The sequence below is a fragment of the Ursus maritimus genome, unplaced genomic scaffold, assembly GCF_017311325.1.
Source record: "Ursus maritimus isolate PB19 unplaced genomic scaffold, ASM1731132v1 scaffold_7, whole genome shotgun sequence".
Taxonomy (NCBI): domain Eukaryota; kingdom Metazoa; phylum Chordata; class Mammalia; order Carnivora; family Ursidae; genus Ursus; species Ursus maritimus.
Genome location: NW_024426885.1, coordinates 83,690,806 through 83,714,420, shown reverse-complemented (window position 1 = coordinate 83,714,420; position 23,615 = coordinate 83,690,806). Strand labels below are relative to the sequence as shown.

The 23,615-nt window shown below is 39.4% G+C and overlaps 1 protein-coding gene across 1 annotated transcript in view; it reads right to left on the bottom strand.

Annotated features, from left to right (window-relative positions):
• HEATR1 (HEAT repeat containing 1) overlaps positions 1-23,615 on the bottom strand; it is a 52,344-nt gene that overhangs the window by 10,367 nt on the left and 18,362 nt on the right. The window contains exons 21-32 of the mRNA XM_008689637.2: positions 19,110-19,279; positions 18,544-18,702; positions 17,017-17,259; positions 16,605-16,736; positions 15,496-15,599; positions 15,189-15,332; positions 14,430-14,548; positions 14,225-14,346; positions 6,331-6,459; positions 4,540-4,770; positions 3,444-3,570; positions 1,875-2,035 (exon numbers count right to left, since the gene is read on the bottom strand). Coding sequence (XP_008687859.2) covers positions 1,875-2,035; positions 3,444-3,570; positions 4,540-4,770; positions 6,331-6,459; positions 14,225-14,346; positions 14,430-14,548; positions 15,189-15,332; positions 15,496-15,599; positions 16,605-16,736; positions 17,017-17,259; positions 18,544-18,702; positions 19,110-19,279 — 1,841 coding nt within the window. The remainder of the gene's footprint in view (positions 1-1,874; positions 2,036-3,443; positions 3,571-4,539; positions 4,771-6,330; positions 6,460-14,224; positions 14,347-14,429; positions 14,549-15,188; positions 15,333-15,495; positions 15,600-16,604; positions 16,737-17,016; positions 17,260-18,543; positions 18,703-19,109; positions 19,280-23,615) is intronic.

Genomic DNA, 23,615 nt, shown 5'->3' with positions numbered 1-23,615 from the left:
CTTTATGTCTGTGGCCTTCTTTTCATTTTGTGTATGGTAGCTTTTTGTTGAACTAAACTTTCAAAGAAATTCTTCTCCATCCTCTGGTCACAATGTTCTTAATTTTCTTCTAAGTGTTCCTTTTCACAATGAAGTCAATTTTTAATCTACTTAAAATTCTCTTTTGTATACAGCATGAAATCAGTCTTCTTTCCCCAAATCAAAAACAAACCATGCCAGCTCTAGTTACTGGACAGTTCTCTTTCCCCAACTACTCTGTGAAGTCCCTGCTACATTAACCCCTTTCTCATATTCGCACGGATGTGTGTCCAGACAGATGTCAGGCACACTGACCCGACTGCTCTTGCACCACTGCCGTCCTTGGCAAGTGGGTCCAGAGTAGCGTCCACACTAATCCCTATCAAGCAAGCTTGCAAAACTAATGATTAGTTCTAAGAGTTTGGTGACTGTCTTTTCTGATTCTTACACTTCTTTTTTTGAATAGAAACAGGACAGGACATCCTTGTTCCCGACTTTATAATGTCTATTTCATTAAGAAGTGTGATATAAACCAGTTTCTGGTAAATTCGTTAGGCCAAGAAAGTTCCCATCCATGTTGGATGCTAAGAGGATTTTTTCTTAAACCATGAATATGTACTGAATTTATCAAATTACTTCTCTATAAATACTTCAATCATATGGTTTCCCCTGTTGACCTGCTCATGCAGTAGACAGAGGACACAGACTTTCTAATGTTCAACCACTCTGACGTTCCCGATCCTGCCTTCTCTTCATTTTATTTCTGTCTTTCCTTCTTCCCCTCTGTGTGTAAAGTTTAACACACAAACAGGAAGGCATATAAATCACAGGGACAGAGCTTGCTGTATGCAGGTAAAGAAAGAGCCTAAAATTATAAGCACTTCAGAATCCTTCCTCTACTTGACCCCCATTACTACCCCCATTCCCTCCTTCCCAAAGGTAAACACTGTCCTTCATTGTAAAACCACAGATTTGTTTTGGCTGTTTCTGAACTTTATACATCTGGAATTGGGGTATATTCTTTTGTGTCTGCCTGCTTTCTTTCACTATTACCTTTATGAGATTTGCTCACGTCCATTTACGACGACGGGCACTTTATCCATTGTTGACAGATGCCCGGGTTGTGGCCAGCTCCAGGCCACCACAAATATTGCTGCTATGAGTGTTCTTCTCAATGTGTTTTAGCACATATGCTAACTATATGCTCATGTATTTCTCTGGGGTAGACAGGCATACCCTGGAGAGACTGCAGGTTCAATTCCAGACCACCACAAGAAAGTATCACAATAAAGTGAGTCGAATGAATTTTCTGGTTTCCCAGGGCATATAGAAGTTATATTTATGCTAACTGTAGCCTATTACATGTGCAATAGTGTTGTATCTAAAAAAACAATATATATACCTTAAAAATACCTCATTGTTAAAAAATGCTAACCATCCAGAGCTTTCAGTGAGTCATAATCATTTATCACAAATCACCATACCAAATATAATGAAAAAGTTTGAAACAGAGACATGAAGCGACTAACTGCTGGAAAAATGGTGCTGGAAGACCCGTGTGATGCCACAAGCCTACAATCTGTAAAAAATACACACCATCTGCGAAGCACAGTAAGGTGAGGTATGCCTGTATGCCACTTGAGAATGGAAATACAGAGTCGCAGGGTTTATATGTGTACAACCTGAACAGATCACGCCAACCCATTTAAGGTAACTTCTACCATACTTTTTCTTTTATCTTTAAAGGCACGCCTCGTGTTTTTTATAATTGCCAATCTCTTTTTACTAGTTTAAAAGATAGTTCCTTCAGAAAAAAAACAAAATTTTGTCATAAATCCATTTAAAGAACACATCACCTTTCTGATAAAATGGCTGGAAGCCAGGAGTTGAGACATGAAGGACACTGACAAGAATTTAAAATGCCGCAGCTGCTTGCTAGTGTGAGTGTCTATGTTAAAAATCTGTAGCATTTCTTCTTGTGATTCACTTTTAGTTGATACTGCTTTGGAGACAGCATCTGAAAAAGAACAAGACAAGTGACCTCACTCATCTTCATGTGAAATCTTTAGAGAGATAATAAAGAGCATGAGCCACGGGATATAATTGCCTGAGTGGAATTTGTGACTCTGTCACACCCAGCTTTTCCTCTTCTGAATTAGTGAAAGATGTGTATTTATCAACAAAATACCTAAGAGCCCCGAGAAGAGAGTGTGTAAGACAAAAACAAACCAACAAAAAACCCAGGGCAACTGAGACAAGCAAATGAAAGACAAAAACACTACAAAAGATGTCTTTAAATTTAAGTTGCCTCCATTCCCAATCCTGAAGCCTCAGAGGTATTTACTTGGTGGCCCGCAACAGACTGAAGGAGGGTCCTCTCTAGCCTTCAACATTTAACTCGAAAAGTTCACAGATGTGTCTCCTAAAACTTTGTAGAATCCCATATCCAAATTTATCTAATATAAAAGGGTTTGAGGGTGCAGTAACTGGGAGTCCACAGCGGGCCACTTAAAAAAACACTGTCCTAGAGAGTGACTCAAGCTGAAGACTTCTTCCACAGACAGGTCACTACATACAGCTGTCCAGGCTGGTCTGTCCCTGCCAGACCTAAGCAGACTGTAGGATCAGACAAGTTGCTGCTGGCCAAAACAGCCAGCTGTATAGACAGTCCCCGTAGAGTCCTTAGTATCTTCTTTCCAATGCTCCTTGCTGCTCTGTTTCAAAGGGCAGAGAACTAAGAACACATCGAACCCTTTCTTAAACCAGTCTCACTGGTGCTGCAGTTAGTGGAATTTTTTTCGAGACTCATATATACAGTAAAATTTTAATATTTATTTTTAAAGATTTTATTTGACGAAAGAGAGAGCGCGCAAGCAGGGGGCACGGGAGGCAGAGAGAGGGAGAGAAGCAGGCTCCCTGCTGAGAAGAGAGCCCAACTTGGGGCTCAATCCCAGGACCCTGGGATCATGACCTGAGCCGAAGGCAGACGCTTAACCAACTGAGCCACCCAGGCGCCCCTAAAATTTCAATAGTTACCAAAGTTGTGGTTTTTTTTGGTCCTGTGTCTTCACAAATATTTTAATGGGAAGACAAGAGACAGCTAATAAGCTAATAATTTGCTGTCATTTTACCATAATGCATCCTGTACACCTGTTAACACTCCACAGCCAACATCCACACAAAAGCACAGAAGTATAAAAGCCAATGAGTAAGAAGTGGCAAGAAGTCCTACTTTCTATTTTCCATAAGGATTTGAGAAGACACACAACATACACTTAAATTAAAAATTATTAAGTTACTTGCAAAAAACCCTTTTAAAAAGATGTACTACGTGCTCTAAGGATAACCTGCACGGTCTTCTGCTTCTCTTGATCCTTCAGATTACACAGTAATTAACACCTGATTAGTAATAATTAACACCTTACCTTCTTTTTCCTCTGGCAGCTTTATTAAGTACTGAAGAATATTCATCAAGCTTTGTATCTGATGTTGGACACTGAATTCACAACACACTGAAATCCAAAACTCAGTGTCTGCCTCTAAAATAGCGTCCTGCATAGAGAAGAGAAATAGATAATAAAACTATACCTATCAAATTTATGTTAATAAGTACACATTAGGGAAATGTTTTAGAAGTATTTCTTGGCATGCAAAGGCATTATGTATTGTTCCTTACAGTCACATGTATCAGCAGATGAATGAGTTACTGAGTGTCCTACATAAAAAAGCCAATTTATGAGAACTATGTGGGCATAATTCCAGGAAAATCTGCATTGTGATTTCTAGCCAAACTGAATGTGCTCCTTTACTTAGAGTAGGTCTAGATCTATTCCCAGATCCTATGTCTAAAAAGTCATTTAAAAGCAGTCCTTGGGGCGCCTGGGTGGCACAGTCATTAAGCGTCTGCCTTCGGCTCAGGGCGTGATCCCAGTGTTCTGGGATCGAGTCCCGCATCAGGCTCCTCTGCTGGGAGCCTGCTTCTTCCTCTCCCACTCCCCTGCTGTGTTCCCTCTCTCGCTGGCTGCCTCTCTCTCTCTGTCAAATAAATAAATAAAATTAAAAAAAAAAAAAAAAAAAGCAGTCCTTGACCTAGAAGCTCTGCCCGCATCTATGTAAATGAGGCTCTTTAAAACAATCACCAGTGCTGTAACAATTTTGATGATTCTGACACTCCTCCCTCTCCCCATGAAATGCCTTCAAAACCATTTTCAAGAGACAGTTTGATTACTTTACGGCTGGACTCTGTTAGGCTTAAAACAGAATCACCTATCATGGCCCTACAGAGCGGTTCTCAGGAAAGTCAAACCACCACAGCAAATGATTTGTTGCTACTGAGGTATTTAGTGCCACAGGCTCTGAAAGCAATTATAAAGAACGTCAAAAACATCTTTAAAAACAGTTCTAAGTACTGTTCAATAACAGACATAAGCATCACCGGCCCCACAGATAAACTGGAAAATACCACACAGTGTGTGTGAAACATCAGCATTTCCTTCTAATCACCCCACCCTATACTCTGACCTTTTCTCCACAGGCAGCCACCAGCACTGTTTTAGTGACATACTGTTCAAAAAGCAGGAGGAGGAGAACCCAGAGGAATCTTTCTGCACCTAATGTATCGACAAGCTGAGCAAGGATGGGGAGGCGTCTGTGCTCTGGAACGTGCGGCAGCGCGTCCACAAACACATGAATGACTTTCACCACGACTCCTTCCACGTTTCTTGTGACTTCGACAGAGTCTCCAGCATCGGACTGCAGAAGAGCAAGCAGGGCAGTGAGTAGAAGCAAGTAACCCTTCACAACAAAGCTTTTACGTGAACATGGGAAGGCCTTCAGGTGTGCCCCAAAAAAGGCATCAAAAGAATGTGAATAATCATGGACATTAGTAAACATTCAGTGAGTACAGATGACATCCCAGGCACTGTATGGCCTCGAGGGGAATACAAGGCATAGGATGTGAGCCTGGCCCCAAAGATTTATTGTCGGTATGAACAAGATACACGTGGGGAAAGACAGCAACAGGAGGTGCTGAATGACAGATGCCAAGTATATGGCACTTAAAACAAGTCTGCTCTCAGGCCAACCGGGAGCCTTCACACATCAAGCAGGATTTGTGTTCTGCCCAGAGAAGAATGGGTGTAATCCACGTAAGCAGAGCACAGAAGGGGCCAACAACTCCCTGTTGCTTTCAGAATAATGTTCAAACAATGTAACTCTGGAACTGATACTCCAGATATGGTTGTGGAATGAAAGAATGAATGAACCAATACCCTCTACTTCTCCCAGTCTCAACACTCTGCACTCCACACATCAATCTACATTACATTCTTCACACACACTGTACACATTCCTGGACCTTGCCATTTCATCAACCAAATCCTGTCCTTCATTCATATCAGTTCAAATTCTACTTCTTATGAAACTCTGTGGTCTTCCTGGCCCATAGGTGCTGTCCTTTACCCCGAACTCTTCCAGCACTGACCTATTCTACTGGCATATATGACACTGATGCATATAGTTATTTTTAATACCTGTGTCCTGTACTTCCCAACATGTTGGACACAGACAATATCAACCTAATACCAAGATTAAAAGGAAATGGTGCTGAAAATGGTCATCCCAGGAATGGTCAATCATGTGAGGAAGACATTAACAACAGGTGCGGGTAAATAGAAAATTCAAGCAGATGACCAGGCTCTTTATCTTCAAGACTGCTTTTTAGTCTCAAACGGTTCATCCTTACTGGCAGAGACTCAATCGTCTCTGAGTACATGGCTCGTAAAGAATGCCTGGAAAATGCCGAATGCATATTAACAAATTTGCCACTGTAGCTCTAAAATGTCCTATCTTCATTGACCTGCGTAAGGGTATTATCCAACTGCAATGTCCCGAAATATACAGCAAATTTAAATTCACTCTGTCAGAGTAACATTAAGATACATGTATAGTTACACCCTTTTAGCAGAGCAGAACCAGCTATGCATGTTTATTCAATTTTTGGAAAGGACATTGTTACAATTCTTAGCTTCACCATTCTGAAATTTAAGAAGCACAAACACCTGAGCATTTCAGAAAGACTTTTCATGTCACTTATGTACTTCTACTTTTATAATATGTAAAAATTTTAGGGTTAAAAAAAATAAACACTGCGGCGTCTGCGTGGCTCAGTCAGTTAAGCATCCGACTCTTGATTTCAGCTCAGGTCTTGATCTCAGGGTTGTGAGTTCAAGCCCTGCGCTGGGCTCCACACTGGGTATGGAGCATACTTAAAAAAATTAACAAAAAACTACTTATGGTATAAAGACAGCTTACCTGAATAAGTGCTGGAATAATCATCTTCACTGTCTTGTTGATAACCTGAAAACTGTAAGTATCATCTAGACGCATGACATTGGCTCCCATAAATGTAAAAATAGACATGATATTGTGTAGAACTTTATCCTGAAAGAAAACACATCTTTCAACATTTTCCATTTTAAGCACACCAAATATCAATGATTCATTATAACCCAGCAATAAAAGAAGAAACCACCCTGTTTAAAAATGGGCAAAGGACTCCCAAAGACACCTCACCAAAGATAAAGAAATGGTCAATGAGCACTTGAAAAGATGCTCAACATTAGGCATTTAGGGAAATGTAAAAACCAAATCATAAGAAACTTCACACACACTAGGACGACTTAAAAGAAAAACAAAGGATCAACCTGTGAAGATTTGGAGAAATTAGAATTCTCATACACTGCTGGTGGGTAGAAATTATATAGATGCTTTGGAAAACAGTATGGCAATCTCTCAGAAAATTAACTTCTGACTCAGCGATTCCACTCCGAGGTATACACCAAAGAGAAATTAAAACATGTTCATACAAAACCTCATGCACAAATGTCCACAGCAGCATAATTCACAATAGCCAGAAAGTAGAAACCAACGGCCGTCAACTGATGAACAAATAAGCAAAATCTGGTATACACATACAATGGAATATTATTCAGCCATAAAAAGGAATACGGATTCAAGCTACAACAAGGATGAACCTTGAAAACACTGTGCTAAGTGAAAGAAGTTAGACATTAAAAAGGGCACATATAGGGAGGGAGGAGTTAAGATGGTGGAGGAGTAGGGATTCCCTTTTTCAGCTGGTCCCGAGTCAAGCTGGATAGGTACCAGACCATCCTGAACACCCACGGAATCAGCCTGAGGCACAGGAAGATACATCTGGATCTCTACAAATGAACATCTCCAGCGCTGAGTATTGAGGTACGAAGCGGGGAGCCATGAAACCGTGCACAGATATCGGAAGATAAACGGAAGGGGGAGGGAGCCGCCGCGTTCGGGCGCCAGGAAGCGGTAGCCACCTGCATGGGGATGTGGGCAGACCCATGGTGGGCACCCGCGAGAGAGCAGACTGAGACCGAGCGGGGGAATGCGCGAGATCAGTCTGAACACCGGAGCTCTGGTGTGCGCGAACCACACTGAAACGGAGCTCCGGAGCGCACGGGTGGCGGCCGGTGGCTGGCGGTGTTAGAAACACAAAGGACAGAGACGCGCTGGCCCTGGAAGTGAGGGCTGGGATGCCGGCTGTGGGGCGCACATACCCGGGACGCTGCAGGGTTGAGCAGCACCAACAGAAACAGAGTTAAAGTGGCCAGAATACCAGTGGAGAACGGGCCGCAATCCCTCTGTTCTGAGACAGAGGCTGAGATTTGGCTACTGCTGCTCTCTCAGAAGAGGCACAGGAAACCGCCAGGGAAAGCCACCAGAGAACAAAAGCCTGGAAACACCAGCTCACACTGTGCCCATCCCCATACCCCCTCGCAGGGGACACGGAGACTCTATCTACCCAAAGAGGGTTGCCTGAGTATTGGCGCTGCAGGCCCCTCCCCCAGAAGGCAGGCTGAAAAATCAAGAAGCCCACATGCCTAAGGTCCCTATAAAACAAGTGCACACTGCCTGGGTCCTGGTCAATAATTTGAGCTCTGGGCAACCCCGCAACCTCTCCTCATCAGAATGACGAGAAGGAGAAATCCCCCCCACCCCCAGCAAAGAAAAGACAATGAGTCTGTGGCCTCTGCCACAGAACTAATGGATATGGATATAACCAAATTATCAGAAATGGAGTTCAGAGTAACAATGGCCAAGATGATGTGTAAACTTGAAAAAAGTATTAACGAAAATGTTAATGAGAATATAGAATCTCTAAGGGCGGAAATGAGAGCGAATCTGGCAGAAAATAAAAATTTTATGAATCAAATGCAGTCAAAACTAGAGGCTGACGGCCAGGGTGAATGAAGCAGAAGAACGTATCGGCAAATTGGAGGATGGGTTAGTAGAAGAGAAAGCTAAAATAGAAACTTGGCTCAAAAAAATCCAACCTCAAGAATGTAGGTTACGGGAGATTATGGACTCAATGAAACGTTCCAATGTCAGAATCATCGGCATCCCCGAGAGGGTGGAGAAAAACAGAGGTCTAGAAGAAATATTTGAACAAATTGTAGCTGAAAACTTCCCTAATCTAGCAAAGGAAACAAGCATTCGTGTACAAGAGGCAGAGAGGACCCCTCCCAAGCTCAACCACGACAAACTTACACCACGTCACGTCATAGTGCATTTCGCAAACATTAGATCCAAGGATACAGTACTGAAAGCGGACAGGGCAAAGAAATTTCTCACGTACCAAGGCAAAGGTATCAGAATTACATCAGACCTGTCTACACAGACCTGGAATGAGAGAAAGGGTTGGGGGGCTTTTTTTTTTTTTAAAGATTTTATTTATTTATTAGACAGAGACAGCCAGTGAGAGAGGGAACACAAGCAGGGGGAGTGGGAGAGGAAGAAGTAGGCTCATAGTGGAGGAGCCTGACGTGGGGCTCGATCCCATAACGCCAGGATCACGCCCTGAGCCAAAGGCAGACGCTTAACCGCTGTTGCCACCCAGGCGCCCCTGGGGGGCATTTTTAAAGCTCTTTCAGAGAAAAACACGCAGCTAAGGATCCTTTATCCAACAAGGCTGTCATTCAGAATTGATGGGGAGATAAAGACCTTCCAGAATCACCAGTCATTGACCAATTTCGTAACCACGAAACCAGCCTTACAGGAGATAATAAGGGGGGGTTCTATAAAAGTAAAAAGGCCGCAAGAGTGACACAGAACAGAAAGTCACAATCTATAGAAACAAAGACTTTACAGGCAACATGGCATCATTAAAATCATATCTCTCAATAATCAGTCTCAATGTAAATGGCCTAAATACTCCCATAAATACCACAGGGTTGCAGACTGGATAAAAAGACATGACCCATTCTTTTGCTGTCTACAAGAGACTCATTTTGAACATAAAGGTACATCCAGACTGAAAGTAAAGGGATGGAATACCATCTTTCATGCCAATGGACCTCAAAAGAAAGCTGGGGTAGCAATTCTCATATCAGACAGATTGGATTTTAAACTAAAGACTATAGTTAGAGACACAGAAGGGCACTATATTATTCTTAAAGGATGTATCCAACAAGTGGAGATGACAATTATAAATATATATGCCCCCAACAGGGGAGCAGCAAGATACATAAGCCAACTCTTAACCACAATAAAGAGACATATAGATAAAAATACATTAATAGTAGGGGACCTCAACACTCCGCTCTCAGCAATAGAGCACCTAAGCAGAAAATCAACAAAGAAACAAAACCTTTGAATGCCATACTAGATGAGTTGGACCTCATAGATATATATAGAACACTACACCCCAGAACCAAAGAATACTCATTCTATTCTAATGCCCATGTAACATTCTCAAGAATAGACCATATTCTGGGGTCACAAAACAGGTCTCAATCGATACCAAAGGACTGAAATTATTCCCTGCATATTCTCAGACCACAATGCTTTGAAATTGGAACTCAACCACAAGGAAAAATTTGGAAGAAACTCAAACACTTGGAGACTAAGAACCATCCTGCTCAAGAATGATTCGATAAACTAGGAAATCAAAAATCGTTTAAACAATTTACGGAGACCAACGAGAATGAAAACACAACGGTCCAAAACCTATGGGACACTGCAAAGGCAGTCCTAAGGGGGAAATACATAGCCATCCAAGCCTCACTCAAAAGAATAGAAAAATCTAAAATGCAGTTTTTATATTCTCACCTCAAGAAGCTGGAACAGCAACAGAGGGACAGGCCTAATCCACGCACGAGGAAGCAGTTGACCAAAATTAGAGCTGAAATCAATCAAGCAGAAACCAGAAGTACAGTAGAGCAGATCAACAGGACTAGAAGCTGGTTCTTTGAGAGAATCAATAAAATTGACAGACCACTGGCAACACTTATCCAAAAGAAAAGAGAAAGGACCCAGATTATTAAAATTATGAATGAAAAAGGAGAGGTCACGACGAACACCATTGAAATTGGAAGGATTATTAGAAATTTTTATCAACAGCTATATGCCAATAAACTAAGCAATCTGGAAGAGATGGAATCCTTCCTGGAAACCTATAAACTACCAAGATTGAAACCGGAAGAAATTGATTCCTTAAACAGGCCAATTAATTATGAAGAAATTGAGTCAGTGATAAACAACCTTCCAAATAACAAAACTCCAGGCCCGGACGGTTTTCCTGGGGAATTCTACCAAACATTCAAAGAAGAAATAATACCTATTCTCCTAAAGCTATTTCAAAAAATAGAAACAGAAGGAAAGCTACCAAACTCATTCTATGAGGCCAATATTACCTTGATCCCCAAACCAGGCAAAGACCCCATCAAAAAGGAGAATTACAGACCGATTTCCCTAATGAATATGGACGCCAAAATCCTCAACAAGATACTTGCTAATAGAATCCAACAGTACATTAAAAGGATTATCCATCACGATCAAGTGGGATTCATACCTGGGATGCAAGCGTGGTTCAATATTCGCAAATCAATCAGCGTGATACATCATATCAACAAGAAAAGACTCAGGAACCATATGATCCTCTCAATCGATGCCGAAAAAGCATTTGACAAAATACAGCATCCTTTCCTGATTAAAACCCTTCAGAGTGTAGGAATAGAAGGTACATTTCTCAATCTCATAAAAGCCATCTATGAAAAGCCTACTGCAAATATTATTCTCAATGGGGAAAAGCTGGAAGCCTTTCCCTTAAGATCAGGAACTCGACAAGGATGCCCACTCTCGCCACTATTATTCAACATAGTACTAGAAGTCCTTGCAACAGCAATCAGACGACAAAAAGGGATCAAAGGTATTCAAATTGGCAAAGAAGAAGTCAAAATGTCTCTCTTTGCAGATGACATGATACTCTATATGGAAAACCCAAAAGAAGCCACTCCCAAACTATTAGAAGTTATAGAGCAATTCAGTAACGTGGCGGGATACAAAATCAATGCTCAGAAATCAGTTGCATTTCTATACACGAATAACGAGACCGAAGAAAGAGAAATTAGGGAATCCATCCCATTTACAATAGCACCAAAAACCATACGTTACCTTGGAATTAACTTAACCAGAGACGTAAAGGACCTATATTCTAGAAACTATAAATCACTCTTGAAAGACATTGAGGAAGACATAAAAAGATGGAAAGATATTCCATGCTCATGGATCGGAAGAATTAACATAGTTAAAATGTCCATGCTACCCAGAGCAATCTACACTTTCAATGCTATCCCGATCAAAATACCAAGGACATTTTTCAAAGAACTGGAACAAACAGTCCTTAAATTTGTATGGAAACAGAAAAGGCCCCGAATCTCCAAGGAACTGTTGAAAAGGAAAAACAAAGCTGGGGGCATCACAATGCCGGATTTCGAGCTGTACTACAAAGCTGTGATCACAAAGACAGCATGGTACTGGCACAAAAACAGACACATAGACCAATGGAACAGAATAGAGAGCCCAGAAATGGACCCTCGGCTCTTTGGGCAACTAATATTTGATAAAGCAGGAAAAAACATCCGGTGGGAAAAAGACAGTCTCTTCAATAAATGGTGCTGGGAAAATTGGACAGCTACATGCAAAAGAATGAAACTTGACCACTCTCTCACACCATACACAAAAATAAACTCCAAATGGATGAAAGACCTCGATGTGAGACAGGAATCCATCAAAATTCTAGAGGAGAACATAGGCAGCAACCTCTACGACATCGGCCAAAGCAACCTTTTTCATGACACATCCCCAAAGGCAAGAGAAACAAAAGATAAAATGAATTTATGGGACTTCATCAAGATTAAAAGTTTCTGCACATCCAAGGAAACAGTCAGAAAAACTAAGAGGCAGCCCACGGAATGGGAGAAGATATTTGCAAATGACACTACAGATAAAGGACTGGTATCCAAGATCTACAAAGAACTTCTCAAACTCAATACACGAGAAACAAATAAACAAATCATAAAATGGGCAGAAGATATGAACAGACACTTTTCCAATGAAGACATACAAATGGCTAACAGACACATGAAAAAATGTTCAAAATCATTAGCCATCAGGGAAATTCAAATCAAAACCACACTGAGATACCACCTTACGCCAGTTAGAATGGCAAAAATTGACAAGGCAGGAAACAACAAATGCTGGAGAGGATGTGGAGAAAGGGGATCCCTCTTACATACTGTTGGTGGGAATGCAAGTTGGTACAGCCACTTTGGAAAACAGTGTGGAGGTCCCTTAAAAAGTTAAAAATTGAGCTACCTATGATCCAGCCATTGCACTACTGGGTATTTACCCCAAAGAGACAGATGTAGTGAAGACAAGGGCCATATGCACCCCAATGATCATAGCAGCATTGTCCACAATAGCTAAATCGTGGAAGTAGCCGAGATGCCCTTCAACAGATGACCGGATTAAGAAGTTGTGGTCCATATATACAATGGAATTACTCAGCTATCAAAAAGAACGATTTCTCAACATTTGCTGCAACATGGACGGCACTGGAGGAGATAATGCTAAGTGAAATAAGTCAAGCAGAGAAAGAGAATTATCATATGGTTTCTCTCATCTATGGAACATAAGAACTAGCAAGATCGGGAAGAGAAGAAAGGGATAAAGAAAGGGGGGTAAGCAGAAGGGGGAATGAAGCATGAGAGACTATGGACTCTGAGAAACAAACTGAGGGCTTCAGAGGGGAGGGTGGTGGGGGAATGGGATAGGCTGGTTTTGGGTGGTGGGGAGGGCACATATTGCATGGTGCACTGGGTGTTACACGCAACTAATGAATCATCGAACTTTACATCAAAAACCAGGGATGTACTGTATGGTGACTAACATAATAAAAAAATATTAAAAAAAAAAAAGGCACATATAAAAGGATTCCATTTATAGGAAATGTCCAGAATAGGTAAATCTATAGAGAGAAGGTACACCAGTGGTTGCCAGGGGAGGAAACTGTAGTGATAGAGGGAATGAGGAGTGACTAATGAATATGGGTTTTCTTTTGGGGATGATGAAAATGTTCTGGAAGTAGATAATGGTGATGTTTATACAACTTTGTGAACATACTGAAACCAGTGAATAATATGCCTATTTAAATGGATGAATTTTATGGTGTACAAACTACATTTCAATAAAAGCAAAGAAAAAATATCAATGATTCTTAATTGTTTCTAGATTATCAGCTCCTCTGAGGGCTACTCTCTTCTGAGGAAAAAATTCCTAGATGCATAAAATCTAGCACATGATGTTAGTATACTGAAAGACCACTAGAGCTCACAGAAAACCCCAGGTGTAGAAACTGTGACCTAAATCCCCAACAGGAAAAAAATTTCAATTATCTTCAAAAGATGTACTTCTATAAAGGAACATGATTTCTCTGAGGTAAGTTTATAATCAAATTACTTTTTCTCAACGCACTGGATGAAAGCTGTCTGAGGATAATGCGATGGTAATTTTTTTCAAGTAACATTAATACTACCAATTATCACACAGTTACACCATGCCAGGCTCTGCACTGAGTGCAAACCATAAACCACCCAGTCACATCCTCACAATAACCCTATGCAGAAGGTTACCATTATTGCCACTGTATAAAGAGGACCCGAAGCAAGAGCAACCAGCTTACACTGCCTCAGCTGTTAGGAGACAGGGCTGAGAGTCCCACCAATAAGACCAAAGTCCACTGAATTCAGACCAGTGAGCACTTATGCATTTCCACTGAAGAAAGAAAATAACAAAATATTGGCTGAAGTCTCAGATCATTAATACTTACAGGAAATATTCCAGCAACAGTACCCAAAAGTAAAAGGGCATGGTGATGGGTCTGTGGCATCTCTGAAACACGGATGCACTGAACGATCAACTCCACATTGAACTTCTCCTCATCTAGAACATCTACAGTGATGAGAAAGAAACAATCTCTAAGTGGTAGGTACACCCAGATACAAAGCAAGTAATCCTTCCAACAAAGTACATACCCTTTGGTATTCTGCCACCATCTGGAGAGAGTTTCTGGCAGATATTGAGCAAACAACTAAGAATTAATTGTTTGGTGTATTCCATATTTCCCTGCTCCGCTGGCAGATGTTCTAAACTCCTTCAGGAAACCCCGGAAAAGAAATAATGGGAAATGAAAGTTATATAATTTCAGCGATGCATTAATGACGTCTGTCCAGAAGACATATTTAATTAGGAATACCTAAAATATTAACATTAAATGTAGTCTATAAATAAGATTTAAGATTCTAATTGATTTTTTTCTCATATGGGCAGGTGCTTAACATCAAATTTTATCTCTCCTCTCTGTTGTACTTTTCATCAGTCTATTTGAAATCTTAGAGGACAACCTTGAAAATTATGTTGCTTTTCAGACAAAAGCAAATATCTACAATACAATGGCCATACACTACACCTATCTGGTAATTTACACCTAAAAAACAGCTAGTTTCACACTTTAAAGTAAGGACACCCCGAGGACATGGTGCTGAAAGTGAAGAAGTAGGCTATAAGGGGAATGGTCATTCACTATACAACACAGAAGGAAGATCAGTTTGCAGCACTGGCAATAGGTACCTAACACCTTTCTTTTAATCTGTTAACTAAAGTACATAACTTCCTTTATTTTACAGACTAGTTAAGCAAGAGAAGACTATATTAAAAAAAGAACGTTAAGTAAGATGTGCATGAATTAGAATCCTATGCTCTCATAGATCAAAGGCAAAGGCAAGTGTCAGCACCTTGACAGCAGGTTAAAAAGAGTCGGTATCAGTATCTGAGGATTTTTAAGTTTCTTTTTGTGCTGCAGTAATTCTAGGATGAGGGTTACTCTTTGCCAGTAAGAACCTCCAACTTCCTGAACAGATTCTAGATCTTGTGATTTTCTGGAAAACAGAAAATATTGGAAAAGCAAACACTCACAATACGAAGTAAAAATTATCACACCTATTTAACCAAATTGATGGGTATCAAAAAATCAAAATGGTTTCATAACATTCAAGGCCTGGGGAATAAATGGCATGTCCTCACTGCACTCCTAGCTCTTACTTCTGCTGCATTTTCTGTCTTCTTGTTTGCTGAATTGTGCCCAAGGACTTCGTTTTGTCTGGTGGCTCCAGTTCTATTCTGACTTGTTCAGCATTAACAGAAATCTGAAATATGAAGGAAGAATGATGGATGATACACTTCCATGGGATAAAATTAGAGACATAAATGTTGACTTAAATGTCCACATCCACATTACGTCCACATTCACATTTTCCTATGACTATAGAGCCCAAACCAATCCCCAAAGGCAAATGCCACTGACTATATATTCTTTTCCACATCCTAACAGCTGTATAAAGATGAAAACCACAACACACTAACAGGAGTGTCGTATACACACTAATCCGCACCTTAATTTGTTTCACTTAGAAATCTGCATCTTAGAAATCTAAGAAAATATGTTAAATTCTGAGAGCTGCTGCATGTGGATACTAGGACGTCCCCATACTACTATTTTTGTGAACTTGTTCTGTGTTTTTTAACAACAAAAAAAAGTAACTAAGTGGTTGTTCTGATTTACAGCTATGTTTTTGTTTTTAAAGATTTTATTTATTTATTTGACAGAGAGAGACAGCCAGTGAGAGGGAACACAAGCAGAGGGAGTGGGAGAGGAAGAAGCAGGCTTCCCAGTGGAGCAGGGAGCCTGATGCGGGGCTTGATCCCAGGACCCTGGGACCACGCCCTGAGCCAAAGGCAGACGCTTTAATGACTGAGCCACCCAGGTGCCCCTACAGCTATGTTTTAATATACACATAAACCAAAAAACAGATGCTCAATTCCATCATATACATGTCATTAAACAACTATTTAAGTATAACCTGTCCCCCATTGAACATCCTTGCATAAAACAGGTATATCCCATCTGAGTAAGATCCAAACTAACACACACACCCAACCTGGTTAAAACTATAAATATTTCACAAAATAAAACTAGTGCTGAAGACTTACAATTCTGATTTTGCACTTTCTATGAGCTACGTGTCCATGATTCTTATTAATGCTAACATCTGACCTTCTAAAAGCACTGGAAATCAGAGGTTGGTTAAACACGGTGTCACTTGGAAGAGAAGAAATGTTAATTAACAAATTATAGGAAGTTTGCAACTTACCCCTTTAAAAACACTGCTAATGGTCTGGGCACAATGTGAATTTTTACAATTCACCAATAAATCAAACAACATGCACAAAAGCTTCTGCTGAACTTTTTCGTCTGATATAGCTGCAAAAAATGGCTTTGTAATCTAGAGGAGGTAAAAAAAAAAAAAGGCAATTGAGCTCAATAAACATGAATTCCAAAAATGACCTTTATACTGTTCTTTCCTATGAGGCAATCTTGTTCTCATTTTGTCAGCTAAAACGCCGTTTTATCACACATGTACATCATCACTCAACTTTGCAAAAGCAGGCCAAATAGATCATATTCCTTTTAAAACATGTCCAGTCCACTTAGCTTCTCCAAGTAAAACATTACAAAATTTTAAGAGCTTGAATATACTTTACTTTTGGAAAAAAGTCACTGACCTTTTCAAGAGCTGTTATCTGAATGGTTGGCATTCCTGTGCAAAGCTCCTTTGTTGTATGCACGGCTTTTACAAATATATCTAGACTCTTTGGGTCCTTGTGTAAAAGGGAAGCTGAACATTCATTGTATTTTCCCAGGGTGAGATGTAAAATAATGGCCTCGTCTTTCAGGACAGCTGTCGGCTCCTTCTGGATCTTTTCTAACAGTTGTTCAGCCATAGGCAATAGCTGAGAAAGCACCATCTAAAGTTTGGGAAATTTATTAGCAAACAGTTATCTATACTGACATATTTTTGTTTGCTTTACAAAGACATCCAAAGATACAATGTTGCAAGACTGGGAGCTTAGCCTAGAGAAAAAACCAAATCAAAGATGATCTCTTGGACATGAGGAAGGCTATTTAATCCAATTAAGCACTCAAGTCCCCTCTGATAGTTCAGTTTATAATGGTCAAAAGCTCTAAACCCTTCAGAGATGAGGAGTAATTCGTGGGTGTCCCAAGACTTTCTGACAACAAGAAATACAAACTAAAGTTTTAGACCACAAAAATAAATTTTAGCTTTCTCTAAACACTGCATGCTTCCTCAAACAGAACTTCCAAATTACGTATGTCTTTAACAACTAAACCAAATGTGAGCACATTATGGCTTGTGGGCCAAATCCAGAGGACCACCTGTTTATGTAAATTTTATTTACTGAAGCACAGCCAAGCTGATTTGTTTACATAACTGGCTCTAGCTTTCACAATACAATGACAGAGCCGAGCACCTGCAAGAAGAAAGACTGTGGAGTCCACAGTACCTCAAATATTTACTATTTGGTCCTTCATAGAACAAGACGGTCAATTCCTAGTTTAAACTACAAGGGATGACACAAAGCTGATAGATAAATGCCATCTCTTTGCCGCCACCAGGAAAATCTAATCACGTGGTTTTCACTCCATCATAGCCTTGCTTTAGTTCTCCAGGTTGTAGTCAGTCCGAGACTGGTGAAACATCTAGGCACTTTTGGAACAGTCCGCTGATCACACATGCCATCACGTAAACCAGTGCTTCAAAACCTCCTTTCTACCACAGGCTTCCCTGACAACATAATGAAAGCTATGGATTTTCCCCCAGAAAAATGTTCAACCACACACACTTTATGAACAAAAGGATTCTGGAATGTTCTCTATGTCCAAATACATTACCTCGTGGAGGATTTCCATCAGAAGATACAAACCAACAGTTTTCTCAGCAGTGCATCTCCATGTTTTTCCCCATTTTTTAAAAAAATTCACTTCAAATCAAGTAAATGATCAAGGATAGCACACAATTTTAAAATGGAAAAAAAAAAACCCACCAATACTTGCTTTTTGTGCCCTGTATCTGTACTACATCTCAGCACTTCCCCCTCCCAAATTAGAAAGAAAATTTTCACTTCTGAGTGCAAATTTGTAACTCCTGCAAACACTTTCTTCATTCATGAGCTGATACAAGTGTTTAGTAACATTACATGGAATGTATAAGCCACCTGAATCGCACATACCTCATTGTTGACTTCCTTAAGTACTTTCACCAAATCTTTTGCAATGTAAGATGGGCAACTATATACACAATTCAGTAGGTTTTTCAAAGTTTCAGATAACTTCTGATGAGATTTCAGTTTCTTTTCTCTCTGTAGTTCCTCAAATAAAGTAGCTAAATCCTAGGACACCAAAATGAAAATTTGATAAAAAAGGGTTAAGGAACTACAAAGGTTAAATGTACTAATCACGGAAGATTCTTTTTCCAAATCGCGTTTACTGATAATCATTTTTTCATTTCCCCTTGAAACCTCAACAGGAAATGGTATCAATACCTCTAAGTTAGTTTACTATCAAAAGCCAAATACTGGCCTTTTAGCCAAAGAAAACAAAGCAGAACTGAAACACTATACGGCTATCTTTTAAAAATGGGAAGAGAAAGTTGTGCAGATATCGACATCAATTTCTAAATTCAGTGACTTAACTCAATCAAAATCCCTACAAAGCAAAATGTCGAGAAAGGCTGAAACCGTTCACAGGTATACACAGGCACGTGCACACGATTGATCTTCTTTGCTGATGAGTTTACCTGAGCAACATAGGTGACATCTGAGGTGATCTCCTCTGTTTTAGGAACCAAATGATTTATTACCAGATGGAAATGTGACACCACTCCACTGAGGGCCTGGAGACAAAGAACGGAGGCCCTTCGTACTTCTTTTACGGGGCTTCCCAGATTAATGAGTAGAGATATCACCACTAAAACCAAAGGGAGAAAAATTTAGCAATTTAAAAAACTGAAACAGTACAAAACTTAAATAGTTCCAAAGGGTATGCCGAAGTTCTCCTCCTCACTGAAATCCTCTCCGAAGACCATTCACCATTTAATTATTTACGATGCTATCAAAATGTTGGATATATGCTAGTCTATCCTTTTGAAAACACACAAATGAGAGCAGAGCACATGATGTTCGTGGCGCACGCGTGCACACACACACGACCACATCTCAATTTATTTTGAAGTGTTTTCCACATAAGTGTGTGTGTATCTAAATTAAATCATTCGTCTAAAACTGTACGGTTCTCCATTATATTTTATTTTTTAAACCAGTATCTTACTGGTGGCAGTTCAGTTGCTCCTCGTCTTTCAGCATTACAACTGCTACAACAGACATCTCTGTACATACATCCTTGCAAGTTATGCAGAGCAAACTACCCATTGTGCATCAGGCTTTGCCAACATTTTGTCCTTAATGGATGTTTGAGTTTCTAATGCAGAAATTAGTCTAATTTTTCTTTTAGTTTTGTACGTTGCTTAGAGAGGCCCTCCCCACTCTGAGTTGTTCAAATGTCTAGCTCCATATTTAGAGAGAGGTCACATGTACTACACGTTCTCTTCTAACGCTAGAGCTATGTTGTTGTTGTTTTTTAATGTGAAATCTTTAGTTCACATGAAATTTCTAAGGAATAAGGTTGGAGTCAAACTTTTTATGTTTCCAAATGGCTATCCAAGTGTCCCATTTAATAATCCACCTAAGAATTCTACAGCTTTATCATTCATACATTCCATCAGTATCTGAAACAGCTACTTCTGCCAACAACTACTTCTAAAACCAAATCCAGTAACAGTGATGAATTTAACAGGAATGCTTTTGTCTCCCCAACTCTGAAGTGAAAATGCTAGCTTTTGCTTTGAGAAGTATTTTTATTACATCACTCTTATTTTGCTGTCACATAATTAGAATTACTGATTTTTATGCCTTTTCAGTTCTTTGGAAAATTATATGGGTTTTATCTTTTAACATGGATATGGCCAATTATATTAAGAGTTGTTATTCTGAACCAATTTTGTATTGTTGGAACGAACTCTTATTTGGGTAAACGCTTTTTAAAAATATGCTGGACTCAATTTGCAAATATTTTATTTAGAAATTTTGCATTATTATTCAAAGCAACCTGGCCTACTGTTTGTGTCTGGAAGCACCGTCAATTTTCAATGTTAAGCTTCTAATGCTTTGTCTAAAGCAAGCATTTCTTCATTCTATGCCCTGCTCAGTTCAACAGCACTGAAAAACCTGCTTCAAAAATCTGGTAGAATGCATCCATAAGATCAACTGGATTGGGGTTTTTTGAAAAGATGTCTTTGGGATAAAAAGATACCTAAATTCTTTTTATGGTAATTAGTTATTTAAGCCTTATTCCACACTATCTACTGAGACAAGTTGTGGCAACTTTTATTTTGCTAGTAATGATCCATTCCATGTATTCCACTCCTGGAACACTAAGAAAGAGCTCAACAAGCTTTTGAACTTTTCTGAGAAGGTAAACTGAAAGCTGGAAATCTTTCCTGGTCTACGTAATATTAATTTATAAAATAAAGTCAGAAACAAACAGCTGGAAAACTGAATTCACACAAAGGGCAGCTTCAGGTTAAGATACCATTTGCTAAAATTCCCTGAATAATTCAAAAATGAATTCAAAGTACTAAGAACTACAGTTACCATGTTCAAGTAACGTACTGGAACTCAAGGTAAGCAAAAACTACCTTAAATAATCAGCATTTAGGAATGTTCTTCCATTTAAAATCTATGTGACTTCATTCTCCTAACTCATTTTATTTAGATTTAAAATAGCATATTTTACATAAAAATTGAAAAAAATACTGAGCTTTGGTTTTAAATATATAAATATACTATATTGGTCAAGTATTAAAAAAACCAAAGGCAGTCTACATCTTTCACAAATGATGTTAAATGTTTATTCACCTAGTGAAACTTCCTAAATGTAAGACTGAGCTGGAATAATTATCTGCACAGAAAGTAATAAATGGTGGTTAGATTCCCAAGCCACTGACGAAGACTTAATTCATAGAACACCATACTATATTAATATGGCAATACCTTTTTCTTTTGAAAGGCATAACGTTTTTTGTAAATAGATTAAAAGAAGTACCAGCCAACACTTGGACTCCTCACAGACAAGGTATGCATAGAAGCTCACTGTGTGCTCAAAGAGAACATGGAGCACAGGTGCAATGGCTAAATGACCTTCCACTTTAGGCCCCCTGGGACTCTAGGGTGCAGTCCTTGAGCTTCCCAGTAGAACAAGGTGCATCTCTCCTGTTTTCAGTGGAGTACTGTGACATTTCTAAGCAGCGTAAATGCAAAAGTACTTTAGGAAGAAGGGAGGTGACAGATGACAAGGCAGCAGGAGTAGGCAGGGAGCCTATCTTACAGCAATACTGGGGAAAAGTTAAGTATTTTGGTCCTGGAGACATACATTCCTCAGGATCCACTGCCTTTGATACCAAAAGATAACAGACATTTCATACTTAATTAGAAAATCAAAATAGTTATGACCTCTAAATAAAATATACATATCTTTATGAAAACTCCCAAATTTAACAGAAAATAACCATTTAATCATGCTATTTCCATACAATGGAATAGTCTGCAGACATTTTATTTTTTTTTTATTTTTTTTTTTAATGGTTTTTTATTATATTATGTTAGTCACCATACAGTACATCCCCAGTTTCCGATGTAAGGCTCGATGATTCATTAGTTGTTCTGCAGACATTTTAAAATGAATTTTTATATAAAGTATTACTATAGAATACTTGTAAGATAATACTTATAATAATACTTTTATTAAAGAATTAAAGTTTATGGAGCGCCTAGGTGATGCAGTCGTTAGGCGTCTGCCTTCAGCTCAGGGCGTGATCCCGGCGTTATGGGATCGAGCCCCACATCAGGCTCCTCCGCTGGGAGCCTGCTTCTTCCTCTCCCACTCCCCCTGCTTGTGTTCCCTCTCTCGCTGGCTGTCTCTCTCTGTCAAATAAATAAATAAAATCTTAAAAAAAAAAAAAGAATTAAAGTTTAAGAAAATGTACAGGAGGGTCTTCTCATCCAAAGGAGGGGGGAAACCTGAAAAAACTTTCTTAAAGTAAGTCTACCTAAAAACAGGGACTGCAATTTTATAGTAAGTAGTAAAGAAATAATTATATTCATGGGACTTTATTTTGTAAGTAAAACCTGAAATCTATGTATGTACATTACCTTGTATTTAACAAAATTTTGGTTATAATTATAATTATGTGCTCTTTCATAGAGCTAATGAAAGTTAAACATTGAGAAACTGTTTTGGGAAAACAGTTTCACTTTGCTTTCACAGAACATTTATAAAAAACAATTTTAGAATTAAAAAAAAATCTAGAACACCTTCAAATTTCCCAAGGGCCACTCTTACTCCTATGACATTAAAATCATTCCAGTTTGCAGTATCAATCACATCCATCACCCTTATCAGTTCTCTCATTTTTAATTGCCACAGGGTCTAATTCTGCCAGATTCTCTCATTTGTCAGTAGCTTATAAGCACCTATTTTTCAATATCATGTTCATCAACTACAGAAAATTCTACATCTTTTGCAAATTTGCAAATTTCACTTTATCAAAAAATAGAAATTTAATTTGGGGTGTTCTATTAGTGAGTGCCCAACCTAAAAATGACTTACATCTGATAAAAGAGACAAATCCAAAAAGGTTGTCTGAGTGAAGGTCCATTTTATAAGTAGTCTGATAAATATAGAACTGTATTGAATGGCCCGGCTTCTCCATACAACCCTGTACTGCTGAACGCAGGACGTGAATAGCTGGATATTAAGAACCCACGATTAATCATCTGCCATTTCTACTATCTGTTTTGGTGATTAGAAGTAGTTTATACAGGGGCGCCTGGTTGGCTCAGTCAGTTAAAGTCTGCCTTTAGCTCAGGTCATGATCTCAGGGTCCTGGGATCGAGCCCCGTGTCAGGCTCCCTCCTCAGCGGGGAGTCTGCTTCTCCCTCTCCCCCTGCCCCTCCCCCTTGCTGGTGCATGCGCCTTCTCTCTCAAATAAATTTAAAAAAAAAATTACATATATGCATATTCGTAGTTCATACAAACGCAATAGTTTATATGTATATACATACATAAATTACACATACACGTAGAGAGCACAGAGTGCACGCACTGTGAGCACTCTATTTAAAAAAAATTAAATTCTCCCAGCTACAACCTACATAAACTACAAATAGAGAAAGCATTAAAGTTGGTC